At 43.3% G+C, this 12630-nt stretch overlaps 2 protein-coding genes across 3 annotated transcripts; one reads left to right on the top strand and one right to left on the bottom strand.

Moving 5' to 3' along the window:
* The first annotated feature begins 534 nt into the window (after nt 1–534).
* Nucleotides 535–2522, top strand: LOC101759147. Its single transcript, XM_004978482.3, has 2 exons — nt 535–1212; nt 2082–2522. The coding sequence occupies exons 1-2, from the start codon at nt 1054–1056 to the stop codon at nt 2196–2198; spliced, it is 276 nt and encodes a 91-aa protein (XP_004978539.1). The 5' UTR covers nt 535–1053; the 3' UTR covers nt 2199–2522.
* Nucleotides 2523–5267: 2745 nt separating this feature from the next.
* CIPK1 (CBL-interacting protein kinase 14-like) lies at nt 5268–8258 on the bottom strand. 2 transcript variants are annotated; one of them, XM_012847966.3, is made up of 2 exons: nt 8059–8258; nt 5268–7105 (listed from the first exon to the last, which is right to left on the bottom strand). In XM_012847966.3, exon 2 carries the CDS (start codon nt 6815–6817, stop codon nt 5480–5482), a length of 1338 nt encoding a protein of 445 aa, XP_012703420.1. In that variant the 5' UTR covers nt 6818–7105; nt 8059–8258; the 3' UTR covers nt 5268–5479. The 2 variants fall into 2 exon arrangements, with proteins under 2 accessions (XP_012703420.1, NP_001267737.1); NM_001280808.1 differs by lacking the exon at nt 8059–8258 and having other exon boundaries at nt 5480–6817.
* Between the last annotated feature and the right edge of the window lie 4372 nt (nt 8259–12630).

Raw genomic sequence — 12630 nt, 5'->3', positions numbered from 1 at the left:
ACGATTTGTGACAAAAGTATATCATCACATCAACTTTGAATGTCGTTTCAAGTTCCAATCTTGTTTGAACTTCAAAGTATGCTTATGGATATATATTGTTTCACCATTTGGAACCTGTGCCCATTTTCACTAGAAATGCTCCTATGGCATATAATTTCTAGGCAATAATCAATCTTCTAGCGAAAAGACATGCAACCTAGTGGTTAAAGCACCTAAGTAGCACCAGCAAACTTAAGTTCAACTATTTGTGGAAGCGAATTAAACGAGTCTGAAATAAAAAATTATATAAAAAAATCAATCTTCTAGAGGTGCATTGCCGCCGCTGCTCGACGAGCACGACGCTTGCGAGTTGCGACAAAGACCAAAACAGGTGTTAGGAATGGTCATTTGGTCTTTAGTATTTGTGAAAGCGCATTGCTTGGTTGACACAGCTCGTCGCCTCAAACATGGAGGTTGGGTCCCACTAACAGCCGAAACAGTCTTTGGATGCAATGCATATGAGCCGGGTCACATTCTGACGGCCGTCGTCAGGTCACGGTACAGGGTGGGTGCAGAACAGATGGTGGGAGGCGCGTTTTGACGTGGCCGCCGTTGGTCTGCTGCTCCTCGTCCCTCATTTTGTTCGTCTCGTCTTCCACCGCGGATCCCTCCTTCTCCGGTCCTTCCACCTGCTCTTCTCTTCTCTGATTGCGTTGCCTCGCACAGTTTCTTCCATTTTTTCTGCTCACACCCTCCCTTTAATAATTCAAAGGGAAGTTGCGTTAGGTGGGCGCGTGCGTGCTCCAGCCTCGGGAGGAGGGACAAACACAAGAAAATTGCTGCAAGGGATCCTTGACATCCACCCACCCAGAACCGGGTCCCAATCCAACCTCCCCTAATCCGCCATTGCAGCACTCTCCCTCCCCAATCGCCAAACCCCCGCCGCCGACAAGGAGCAACCCACAGCCAAAAGGCGCCGCCTTTCTTGAATCCGTTTCCTGCCGGCCTTCCATCTGCTGCGCCGGATTGATTGCTTCGTTGGTCGGCAAGGAACCCAGCCCCAGGCGAGAGAAGATGTGCCCGCTGCGGGTCATCCTCATCTTCCTCTCCGCCACCATCGCCGGATTCTTCCTCATCCGCGGGCTCAACGCCGAGCCTGACCAATTCGACGCCGACGACGACAAGGCCTCCGACTCGGGATCCCCCAGGGCCCCTCTGCCCCTCCATTCCAAGGTAACGCCTCCCTCCCTCCCTCCCTATTCCTATTCTTAGCTTCTTGCCTGCACTGAAAGGGAATTGGACTCCTAATTTCCTAGTACTAACTAGGATAGCAACATTAGAAAGGCCCTTCAATTTCGACGCACAATGAGCTTCCGGTTGATGTATCATCATTAAGGAGAAATCTAATTCTATTGCACTGTTTGCCAACCAACATGCCCTCGCTTCTGTTCTTCGTCATGTCAGCACATAGGGTTGCTCCTCGAGAGCTTACTTTCAGGCTCATTTGATCCATCCAGTTATCAGTACATACAGATATGCCATGGATAGATAATAAGCTACCCTTGCTCTTCTTCATGCATAAACTACCTTGTTAGCACGGTTACATTTCCTCAACCTTTCTTTTTAAAGAAAATCCTACTATAAGGCTTACACTGATTAAAGCAATTGCAAATTCAGGGAATAAATTGTACCACTTCACTGAGCAGCGTTTGGTTTGGTAGCCTTGAAACTCACTAGAACTTGAAACATTTGGAATCTTGCCCAGCACTGCCACTGTCCTCAGATCTGACAAAAATCATGTTATAAACTCTTCCGATCTACCATCAGAATTTGTTTACAAAGTAAATGCATGGAAACATGAGCTGAGTGGGGGCTTAGAAGTGTTTAAACAGTTGCATGGTGCACGTGAATTAGCAAAGATGGTTAAGCACCGCATAATTGTGCACGCTGCATAATCGATGGTCACTTGCTACTACTTCTGGTTTAAATACTAAATCCTCAGCTCATTGTTTCCCTTGTTTACAAATCTGAAAGATACAATATTGTTTCTTCAATAGCAATTGGTTCACAATCTGAAGGATTGTTTTTCTACACTAATCTAGGTTGGATCGGCTGTGAAAACCGGGTTCTGGACTATGGTGGACATGGCAAGCGGACGGTACCTCTGGCGCACACTTGTTGCGCAACCGGCAAAATCTGAGTCAGAAAAGGCTCGGTGACGAATGTTCATAATTTATTTTGTATTTTGCTGATTGAGTGCCAAAAGGAGGTGAAGACTGGCACAATTCTGTTGTGCTTACATGTCGGTGTTGATGTGTAGTATGGTGGCAAATGTAACACGGGTGGGGATTATATGCTAAAGTAAATGTGCAGAATGGTTCATGTTTGAGCATTGTGTTGTACAATACTGTAAGTGGGTGCAATGCTGGGAGTATGGACTTTGGACATGGCATTTCGGCTGAAGTTTGCATGATTTTATCTTTACACTAAATCCATGCTTAAATGTGGGACCAGCATGTGCTAAATGTGATTTTATCTTTACACTTCTGGTATTTTATTTGTGGTGCTACTTGAAACGGAGCATGCTTGTCATGGTCAGCTCTGTTGGGTTTCTGGTATTTGTGATGCTACTTGAATCGGAGCAGGCTTGCCATGGTCAGTTTTGTTGGTTACGAGAGAGTCGTTACTTGTTACTCTGATCTTGTAAAATGTTTTATTGCGATGATGTGCACAGGTTTTGGGTAAGTGTCTCCCCCAGTTAACACCACCAATTCCATTGCTTCAGTAGTGTGAGATGTTTTCTGGATGGATGGCATCATCTCAAATAAAAAAATGGAGGCATGAAACACCATCATCATCTCTTGGTAGCCTTGGCCTTCAGTTTTGAGTCTGCTGTTGCTGCTGTCATCCTCCAAGGTTGTAATGGTAGCAGATGGAGCCTGAAAACACATTACGTGCGCCTCTTTCCTGGTACAAAACCTGCCGAAACACTAGAAAATCTTTAAGCAATTTGCTCTTAGAGCTGACAGGTTGCGTTTTTGGTAAGAAACCTTGTCTTTAGACATGAAAAGCCGAAGAGCAGATTTCTCTCCTCGGTCTTTAGACTTGTGCTACATGTTTGAGAGAAAAACGTCGTTCGCAAAACCTTAAGGAAATTGCTCTTAGAACTGACAGTTTGCATTGTGGTCTTTAGACATGAAAAGCTGAACAACAGAATGCTCTCCCTTTGTCTCATGACTGACTTGTGTGCTACATGCTTGAGAGAAAAACGTCATTTGCAAACTGCAATTGCAAGAGGCCTAGAAACATTTTTGAGGTGGATCATGTCTTGATGGGCTTTGCTGGATCCTATACATAAACTCCACTGGTTGTCACTTGTTATCAAACATAATAGCCTGAGGAAAATGGAAAGGAATGGAATGAACCAGAAAATGATATTAAGCGTTCCGTAGCGTCTCCATTAGCTCTTGATAGAGGAAAGCTTTTCTCTGTTTACTGTACAGCACATGATCTGGACATAAGCAAGAATCACAAACAAAAGGTACACACGTTGCAGAAATATCATGGTTTGAGTTAGCTTGTAGAATGAAACGAAGGAGTTTGTACTGCCATCTTGCCATTCAAAAGTCATGATCACCCAAAGTCTCATGTCTAAAGTATGTATAAAAAACGGAAGGGCATAATAATAACACAAGATACAAAAGGATGAGTGCAGCAGAATCAATCGGCCCAGTTGGATCGAGTTGGGCCCAGATGGATCGAGTTGGGCCCGGGTCTTTTTTGTACAAAGTTCAATACACAAGGAAGCGATCGTGTGGAAGGTAAGCAATCAATTCCAATGTCTGGGTTGTATTTTTTATATTTATCTGCTTCTAGGATTTTTTTTTTAACGAGCCAGCAGGAGAGCTGCTGCTATATTAAAAGAGAGGAAAAGTCCGATGGGCCGTATACAAACGTACTATACAAGCTATACACTCGCATCCCAAAAACGGGGAGGCAGAACTCCGCTATGACAACTAGTACAAAACGGACGCCTAAGCTGAGAGAAAGTTCCCCAAGTGTTTAGCTCCTGCAGCGACCCACATCGCAGCTTGGTTCTTGATGCCATCGGTTATCTGGGTAACCGTCTTGTCTTTGCGCTGGTGCTTCTAGAATTTTAATTCCACCAGGTAGTACATATTCAACAGCTGTCACACCCTGTCGATCAACTTGGGTTCTATATAAGCATATACCCCCACAGATCCAAGCCAAGCCATATAGGGGGGAAAAAACTGAACAAGTAAATTTGCATGTTGAAACCATGACAGATTTTAATTTTGTCTCTTGTTTGTGGAGATACATCGCATCAGGCATCAATCATGGTACCTCATCAAGAAGAAAAGCACATATGTTGAAAATCAGGAACCCACACAGTTTATCCCATAATTATGCACAACTTGGCATAGCGGCGATTGGTTTGCTAAAACTAATTGGATTGGATCGATGTTTGTCCTGTGGTTGGTAAGGCATGTGAAAAAACGAGCTGTCGGATCTATCCTTAATCCCAGTTGATGGGGACAAATTCTTTTTTCAATGCAAGGGGAGTAGGGGACTAGTGGAGTTTAAATATGGTCTCAACTTATCAACATGTGTTGTACGTTTCATATTTTTTATATGCACTTTTTGTGTGGTGTACATTTTATTACCTTTCTTTCTTTGTAACTCCACTTTTTTAGTTTCCAATGAAGGTGCTACCTCTACATCACTCTGTCTATTAGTACCCAATTTCCCAAGTTAATTTTCCTATTCAAATACGCACACTGACCGAGTGATCAAGAGTTACTTTCTGATGCCCCTCATGAAAAGTTAATCTACTCATAAGGAAGTGGAGATTCAAAGCACAGCACCATCTTTTGATATGCAAAAAAAAAAGAAATCTTGAAATTTTGGTTGATAAACTCAAGAGAAACAGTGAGCTCCTAGTAAGAACAAAGGCCAAAAGTTTTAGATTCAGTGAACACATATCGATTTGAATTTCAAGCATCAGAAAAAGAACATATAGATCATTCTTGATGCCATAGAGAATCACATTGGCATTCGGTTGCTGGAGTGGCTAAAAAAAATTAATTGATTCCATATGCAGGTGATGAGATGCATATTTTTTTGCAAATGTCATATGTGCGCAGAGAATTCATGCTCTAGGCACGATGTTTCACCAAAAGAAGCTATTATCTTAGTACTGGAAATCTTAGCCTTTTTTCAAGCACCAGAGGTGTTGTATATCATTATCGACGGGGACAGCAATTACAGAACAGAAAGAGTTTCAGAATAAAACTCAAGAACTCAGCCTCTCAACAATTATTATTCGACGAAATACAGCCTAATGGTTCACATCAACACAACTCAACAGGTGTTCTTCCAATACAAAAACGAATGTAGTTGCTAACAATGAACACATGAAAATAAAATCTGAGCTGAAAAATCAAACGGAATTTCAGACCACAAACTGAGGCATCCAAAGCTACTCCTGCTTTTGCTGCTGATCATCTCCATGCCAGGCCCAGACAATGTCCTTCAGCGCTGGCCGGATGTGCTCTTCGAATAGTTTCTGATACTCAAGTGAATCACCGCTTGTTTGTTTCATCTCAACAAGATGATGAAATGGTGTGATCTCAAAGATCTCTGTGTCAAACTGAAGGACACCATTCCTTCCCTCCTTCCTCCCTTGAATCTTGACAACACCATTATCCTTCTTCCTTACCCTGAGATTCAGCATCTTTGCGACGTCTTCAATCTTCGAGATGATGGCCGAGGCTGGCTTGTCTGAAGTAAATCTTGCCTCCTTTCTGCACTCCTTTTCAATAAATAGGCCAGATAGATCAAACCCCAAGGAGAAAGAGATAATTTCAAAGGCATTTAAGTTCATCACAGTCAGCGGCTTCGCATCTTCATGAGGATTCTTTTTGCGCCTCACAGAAAGTGTTGGAGCAGCATTTATTGTTGCATTCTCACAGGGAATTTTCTCCTTAACTGTGCGGGTCCCCTCGGGACCTTTTCGGAACCAGGTAGACTCTTTTATTTTCTGGATTGAAATTCTTGTGGCTGGGTTGGGGTCCAGGATCTTGTACAACAGCTTCTTGAGTTTGTGTGAAAACCAACTGGGGCACCTGAAATCACCATGCTGTACCTTTCGATACATCTCCATCAAGTTTGGGCCTTGGAAAGGGAGATAACCAGCAACAAGAACAAATAGAACAACACCGCAAGACCAGATGTCTGATTTTGCACCATCATAGCCTATCTTGCTGATCACCTCTGGAGCTACATATGCTGGTGTTCCACAGGTGGTATGGAGCAATCCATCTTGCCTTTTCGACTCCGAAAGTGCGCTCAGTCCAAAATCAGAGACCTTCAGGTTCTCATCCTCATCCAACAGCAGGTTCTCAGGCTTCAGGTCCCGGTGGTACACGCCTCGGCTGTGGCAGTAATCCACTGCACTAATAAGCTGCTGGAAGTACTTGTGTGCAGCAGTCTCTGTGAGCTTGCCACTCTTCTCAATCTTGTCAAAGAGCTCGCCACCTTTCACATACTCCATGACAAAGTAGATCTTGTTCCGTGTTGCCATGACCTCATGAAGCTCAACAATGTTCTTATGTGCCACCAACCTCATTGTTGTGATCTCACGCCTTATCTGCTCTGAAAGCCCAATCTTGAGCACTTTGTCCTTGTCCATCATCTTGATAGCAACGCTCTGATTTGAGTCAAGGTTCCTTGCATAGTGCACCTTGCCAAATGTGCCTTTCCCCAACAATCTCCCCAGCTCATACCGCTCCATTAAAATCTTCCCTCTAGTTTCCATATCTCCAAAAGTGTGGACACAGGGCTATCTTCAGGCCACCAATTAGTTTGACTGCAAAGATTCAGCCCTCTTCCCCCATGTCATGATCCATGGCGGTGAACAGTATTCTTATGGCTTGGTCGTGTCGCAATCTGAACAGTGTGGAATTGTCGCTCACATCAAGAGTTGAGCAGCTCAGCAGCCCTTGTGGAGCAGCGAGCTCCTTGGTGATGCAGCAGAAATCTCTTCTATGAAAGCACATCTTTCAGCATTCCCTGAAGTTTTGCTTCTTGTCGTGGATTTTGTTATCTGCACAGAAGTAAAAAAGAATCATTAAATTCCGCGATTAAGGACTCCAGTATTTGGACAATTATATATATATATATATATATATATATATATATATATATATATATATATATATATATATATACTGAATTAACAACCGCATAGTAAAGGTTTCCAACAGAATATAAAAAGTTTACTGTATTAACCTAGCAGGTACTATTAACTCAATGTAAGATGTCGTCTCTCTAATGGAATAAGTTAGAATGCGACAATTGCATTGCTGGACCTTTGGCATATCAAAAAAGCTATCGAATTTCTAAGAAGCAAGGCCACCGTATTATTTGGGCAAATGATTGACAGGCAAATTAGGATTTTTCAAATCCTAATCGACAGGCACATGTCAGAGCGGTGACATTCATGGCAACCATCAGAAGATGCCAACTTTGCGCGTTTGTTGATTCCACATCTGACAAGAAGTTTGTTCAGAGGAAACGCGCGTTTGTTGATTCCACATCTGACAAGAAGTTTGTTCAGAGGAAACTGAAGCAACCGACGATGGAAAAAAAAAACCAACATAATCGCAAGGCTGTGTGGCCAGGAAAAAAGTGTGGCGATAACGCAAGAAAGACGAGGCCTTTTCCAAACCTAAACGCCTGGGCGTGGCAAACACTGAGAAGACCAAACGACCTGATACCTACTGGGGTCGGAATCGGACAGAGAGCACAAGAAGAAATTGAAGGCACGGTGAGGCAAGGAACGCCGCCTAATTTTTTTTTTCTGAATCTAGACAAACTAACAGGGGAGCGCCAGGTTCCTTGTGCAATGGATGGGATGCGCCCTTACAGCTGAGCAAAATCGACGAATCGAAGCAGATAAACAAGACGAGAACCCGTAAACACGATGGGCACTCGCATGAACTAGCATTGAATATGCAGAGTTGCGGGGAGAGAGAGAGAGAGAGACGGATTGTATACCTTGCGATGCCACGAAGGATGAGGAAGAGGGGGTCGAGGAGGCGACAAAACCAAAACTTGTGCGGGGCTACGCGTTCTGGTTTGGGTATCTAGTTGTTGCCTGAAGTTGAGCTCCGCTGGGCAGGGAGAGGGGATGGGATGCGGCGACAATGAGGCGGAGGGGAAGCTGCTCTTATACAGGGGGCCAGAGGGGAAGCAAAGCAGAGGGGGAATCGGCAATGGCAAGCGAGGAGGGTTTCACAAGAGCTCTTTTACGTATAATACTAGTATACAGTATATAAGATCTAGCCGTTCATTATTATAGATAACTTAGTAATTATTATATTATAAAAAGTGATATTTTAAATATAATGATCTTTTAAACTTATGTAAAAAATAAAATTATAGTGATATCATTTGTATTTTTTTATCATAATATTTTTAATACTACCTATACTATTTATGTATACTATCCATACATAGATGAAGGTTTCAGTAGTATACAATTAATCTTGATCGTTAGATATTTTTATACTTGAAACGTTAGTACCGTAAAATATCTCTCCAGTAAAGGAAAGGAAGGAAGGAAGGTAGGGCTGAGATTATTAGTCGGCCTGCCTAATCATACGCTGCTTGACGATAATGACCCTAACTGATGCCGCCTCCGCTGCGTTTCCTGCGCACCGCATCACACATCCAGGCTCCAGGTCCGGATGGATATTCGCCGTGTTTCGTGTAGTAGACACATGCGGCGACAGCTAAGCCCGTAATGTCGCCATCCGACTACAGCTCAGGTCTACTAGTAGCTAGCCATCCCCAATCTCCAATTTCAATTTTTCTCATCCACCATCGAGAAGGCTGCTGTTAAAAAAGGCTGCTTTTTTTTTTCTTCCTTCCTGAAGAAAGTTGTGATTTTTGTTATTAGGATTAGTAACAACACAGCAACAGTGGTTGATCCGATCTCATCCTTTGGTGGCTGTTCCATGTGCCTTGGACCACTCAACATCACATATCACTACTAATCCTTCCTACCTTGAGAATGTTCATTATTCCTTCAAGGAAATGACAAGTAAAACGATACAAATACCTCTCCATTATATTTGACACTGCTGGTTGCTTGCCGTGCTTGGATTCCGACCAATCAATGCAACCTGATTCAGCTTCACTGCACCTGCTGCAACAGCTAGGCACGCCAGGTCGCCCTCAGGATACAGGTAACACACCATTAAGGCTGATGTGATTTTGGTTTCGGTGAGCAGGTAACACACCATGCCAATCTGATCTCATCCTGTGCTGAGTCAGCCAGGCATGCTGCTCCATAGACCCTGGCTTGGACCCTACCGTATGATTCATGCATACGTGTGCTGCTGGATCTTGCGTGATCACGATTCAGTAGCCATGCTTGTTTCTAATTAAGCATAATATACAGATACTACTTTCTCTGTTGCGCTGTATTTCAAGCTGTGTCTGGTTCCCATAATTCCATGACGTTATGTAACTCAGGATCCCAGCTCTGACTCGTGAAAAAATAGTTTTGACTCTAGCTTTTCCGATGAAATAGTTTTTTTTCTCTGACTTGTCTTGTTGGGAAACGTTTGGCAAAACGCTTTCTCCTGTTATTTTTAAATGTACAGAAGATGTAAAATGTCCACATTACCCTTATAGTTTTTTCTTCTTTTTTTCTTCTCTCTTTCCTTTCTATTTTTCTTTCCTTTCTCTTCATTTCTTATCTCCTTTTCTTCTCACCCCTTATCGTCTTCCTGCTCCTCCTCCTACCCGGCTGCCCCTCACCCGCGCCCCCACCTCCGGTCCTCTGCCCTCACCCACGTGCCTCCACCTCCGGCCCCACATCCCGCTGGCGGACACCACCGATGCCGCGCCCCGCCCGCCGCCGCGGTCTCCGACGGCGCATCAGGCGCGTCACACCGCCGCCGGTGCTCCACCCGCCGTCGATCCGCCCCAGGCCGGCACTCGTGCATGCAGGCTCGGTCTCGCCACCGGTCAGCACCACGCCCCGCCAATGGTCAGGTGCTCCGTGCTGCCGCCAGGTTAGCCCCGCATCCGTGCCGCTCGATCCAAAGGACAGGGATGGAATTGGACACGTTCGGATGGGGATGAGCCGCGATAAGCCACTATTTTTGGCTTCTCGCGCGGGGAGGAACGCACTCACCGTGTTTTGCGGGGCTTCTGCCTGGCTTCTGGTCGCGAGCCATTCTGAGGAAGTGAGGAGCACTGTTTGGTACGGCTTCATCAAAAGCCGCTCGAGAAGCCGCCCGATGAGCCGTGCTAAAGGAGGCTCAATAATAGAGACAGGAGATAGATGTCATGCATGTGCACCATACTCGTGTCGCCACATTCAGCAGCAATTATCACCACTACTACACTCAATCAGAACCACCAAATGAAAACGAAAGAAAACACTATTTTGTTACCATCTTATTTACGAATATATATATGAAAGTGATATATGGCGCCAGAGAGCGAAACATGTTGTTCCTTAGTTACAACAACATGACCTTTCCTGTCAACCATTCATTTATACAAGTATCTAGACTATAGGGAAACAAAAGAGGAGAACTGGAAAAAATCATCAAAATGTTCAGTATTGCTCAAAATTTGGAAATCTAATAATTTACAACACAAACAACAAGTTTTACTATAGAAAAGAAACTATTGGTGTTGAATTGAAGATAGTTACAACTAATACTACATACTTCCCATCCAACACTAGGGTGTATTGTGAAACAAAAAAAAGGACTTCTTCGAAGTATAATTTTATATTCAATCAGAATATATATTGTCAATGTATATGAAACAAACACCATGCCAAAGTAGTTTATGTTACTGCCCTATTTTGAACTTTAATTTTATACACTAAACAAACAAATAGTTTTACTAATTATTGATCAAATATCCTGAGTTTTCTTTTTTAAAAAAAAAATCAAAATATAATGCACCTTTAAAATGCATGCAGTAGGAGGCGAATACAACTTTGTTCTTGAACTAAATGGACTTTTATTTCCTTAAATGAGCAGGCAATCTGTATTAACATCCAAAGAGTGTTACATCATCTACTAGGCTAGTACAATGGCTACAATGAAATCGTTACAGCTTTTCTGTCACATTATGATTCAGGGGGTGTTTGGGAGGAGGGGGCTAAATTTTAGCCCCCGTCACATCGAATGTTTGGACACTAATTAGGAGTATTAAACTTAGATTAATTACAAAACTAATTACACAACCCCTAGGCTAAATCGCGAGACGAATCTATTAAGCCTAATTAGTGCATGATTTGACAATGTGGTGCTACAGTAACCATTCACTAATGATGGATTAATTAGGCTCAATAGATTCGTCTCGCGATTTAGCCTAGGGGTTCTGCAATTAGTTTTGTAATTAGCTTATGTTTAGTCCTCTTAATTAGTATCCGAACATCCGATGTGACAGGGCTAAAGTTTAGCCTCCTCCTTCCAAACAGCCCCTCAGTTCTGATTCCTTAACTCAACTTTAGAAGCACAACGAATCTAGTGTAGAAAGGTGGCTAAATTCATTTGCAGGATGCATGTGCTATATTTCCTGCACACATGAGACCTGATCTGGCCCAAAGTTATGTAAACACCAACATGAAGCAATATGTGGCCCAACTTATTGCCGACAACTTTTTATCGCTTATGATTCAATTTAGATTCCTCAGCTTGATTTAAGAAGCACAACGAACCTTGCCTAGAAATATGGCTAAATTCATTTGCAGGATGCATGTGGTATATTCCCGTCACACAAAAAAACTGATCTAGCCCAAGTTTATGGCATCATTCATCTCTATTTGTTATGTTCAACTTATGTAAACACCAACCATGAAGCAAATCTGTGATCCTCAAAGGACCATCCAGTTGATTCATCCAAAACATGGTAGCTAGTGGTGCAACATTTCAGTTTTAGGAGAACAAGCTACCATACCTAGTAAACCGAGGCCCCTTTTCACAATATAACCACCGTTACTTAAGAAAAAGAATCTACCTACCTAGTTAAACTAGAATTTATTCGGAATAACCAGGGAAATTTTATTTCCAGTAGGCAGGCAGGCAGAGGCAACAGGCAAGAGCCATTTTGGTTTACGATGAATCTGGATTGATTCCAACGACCTTGCTCCCAATAATGCCACCTGCAGGACCAGATCGCTATCTGGCCGGCAAGCAGCTGCCTACCACTCTCGATCCAAACAAAGCCCTATATATTTGTTTAATTCTGTGAAGGTTCGTCGTTTAAGAAAAAACAAATGTGGAGGTCCTGGTCGATCGGTCACCGCCACGTCTGCAGGGCCACCACCCACATATCCCGTTGCAATGATGATTCCGTTTCTTTTGGAGGATGCCGTCGTGGTTGATCACTGATGACTCGGATGCTCATCGATTGCCGTAGAAGCGGCAACCAATGCAATCGGAGATATTTCTTGTTGCAAGCTCTAGCTCTGTTGTCTGCGTCTGAAAAAGCGAGGGATGAGAGAAACATAAAGCAGAGAGACAGTCATGACGTTCTAGACAAAGAAAAGCAAAATTCATGGCCGTGGACGCAGGAGGTAGTAGTACGAGTAAT

This window comes from Setaria italica, chromosome VIII, assembly GCF_000263155.2.
Source record: "Setaria italica strain Yugu1 chromosome VIII, Setaria_italica_v2.0, whole genome shotgun sequence".
In the NCBI taxonomy this organism is placed as follows: Eukaryota; Viridiplantae; Streptophyta; class Magnoliopsida; order Poales; family Poaceae; genus Setaria; species Setaria italica.
Note: the sequence above shows the minus strand (reverse complement) of the source record. Positions and strands in the feature narration are given on the sequence as shown.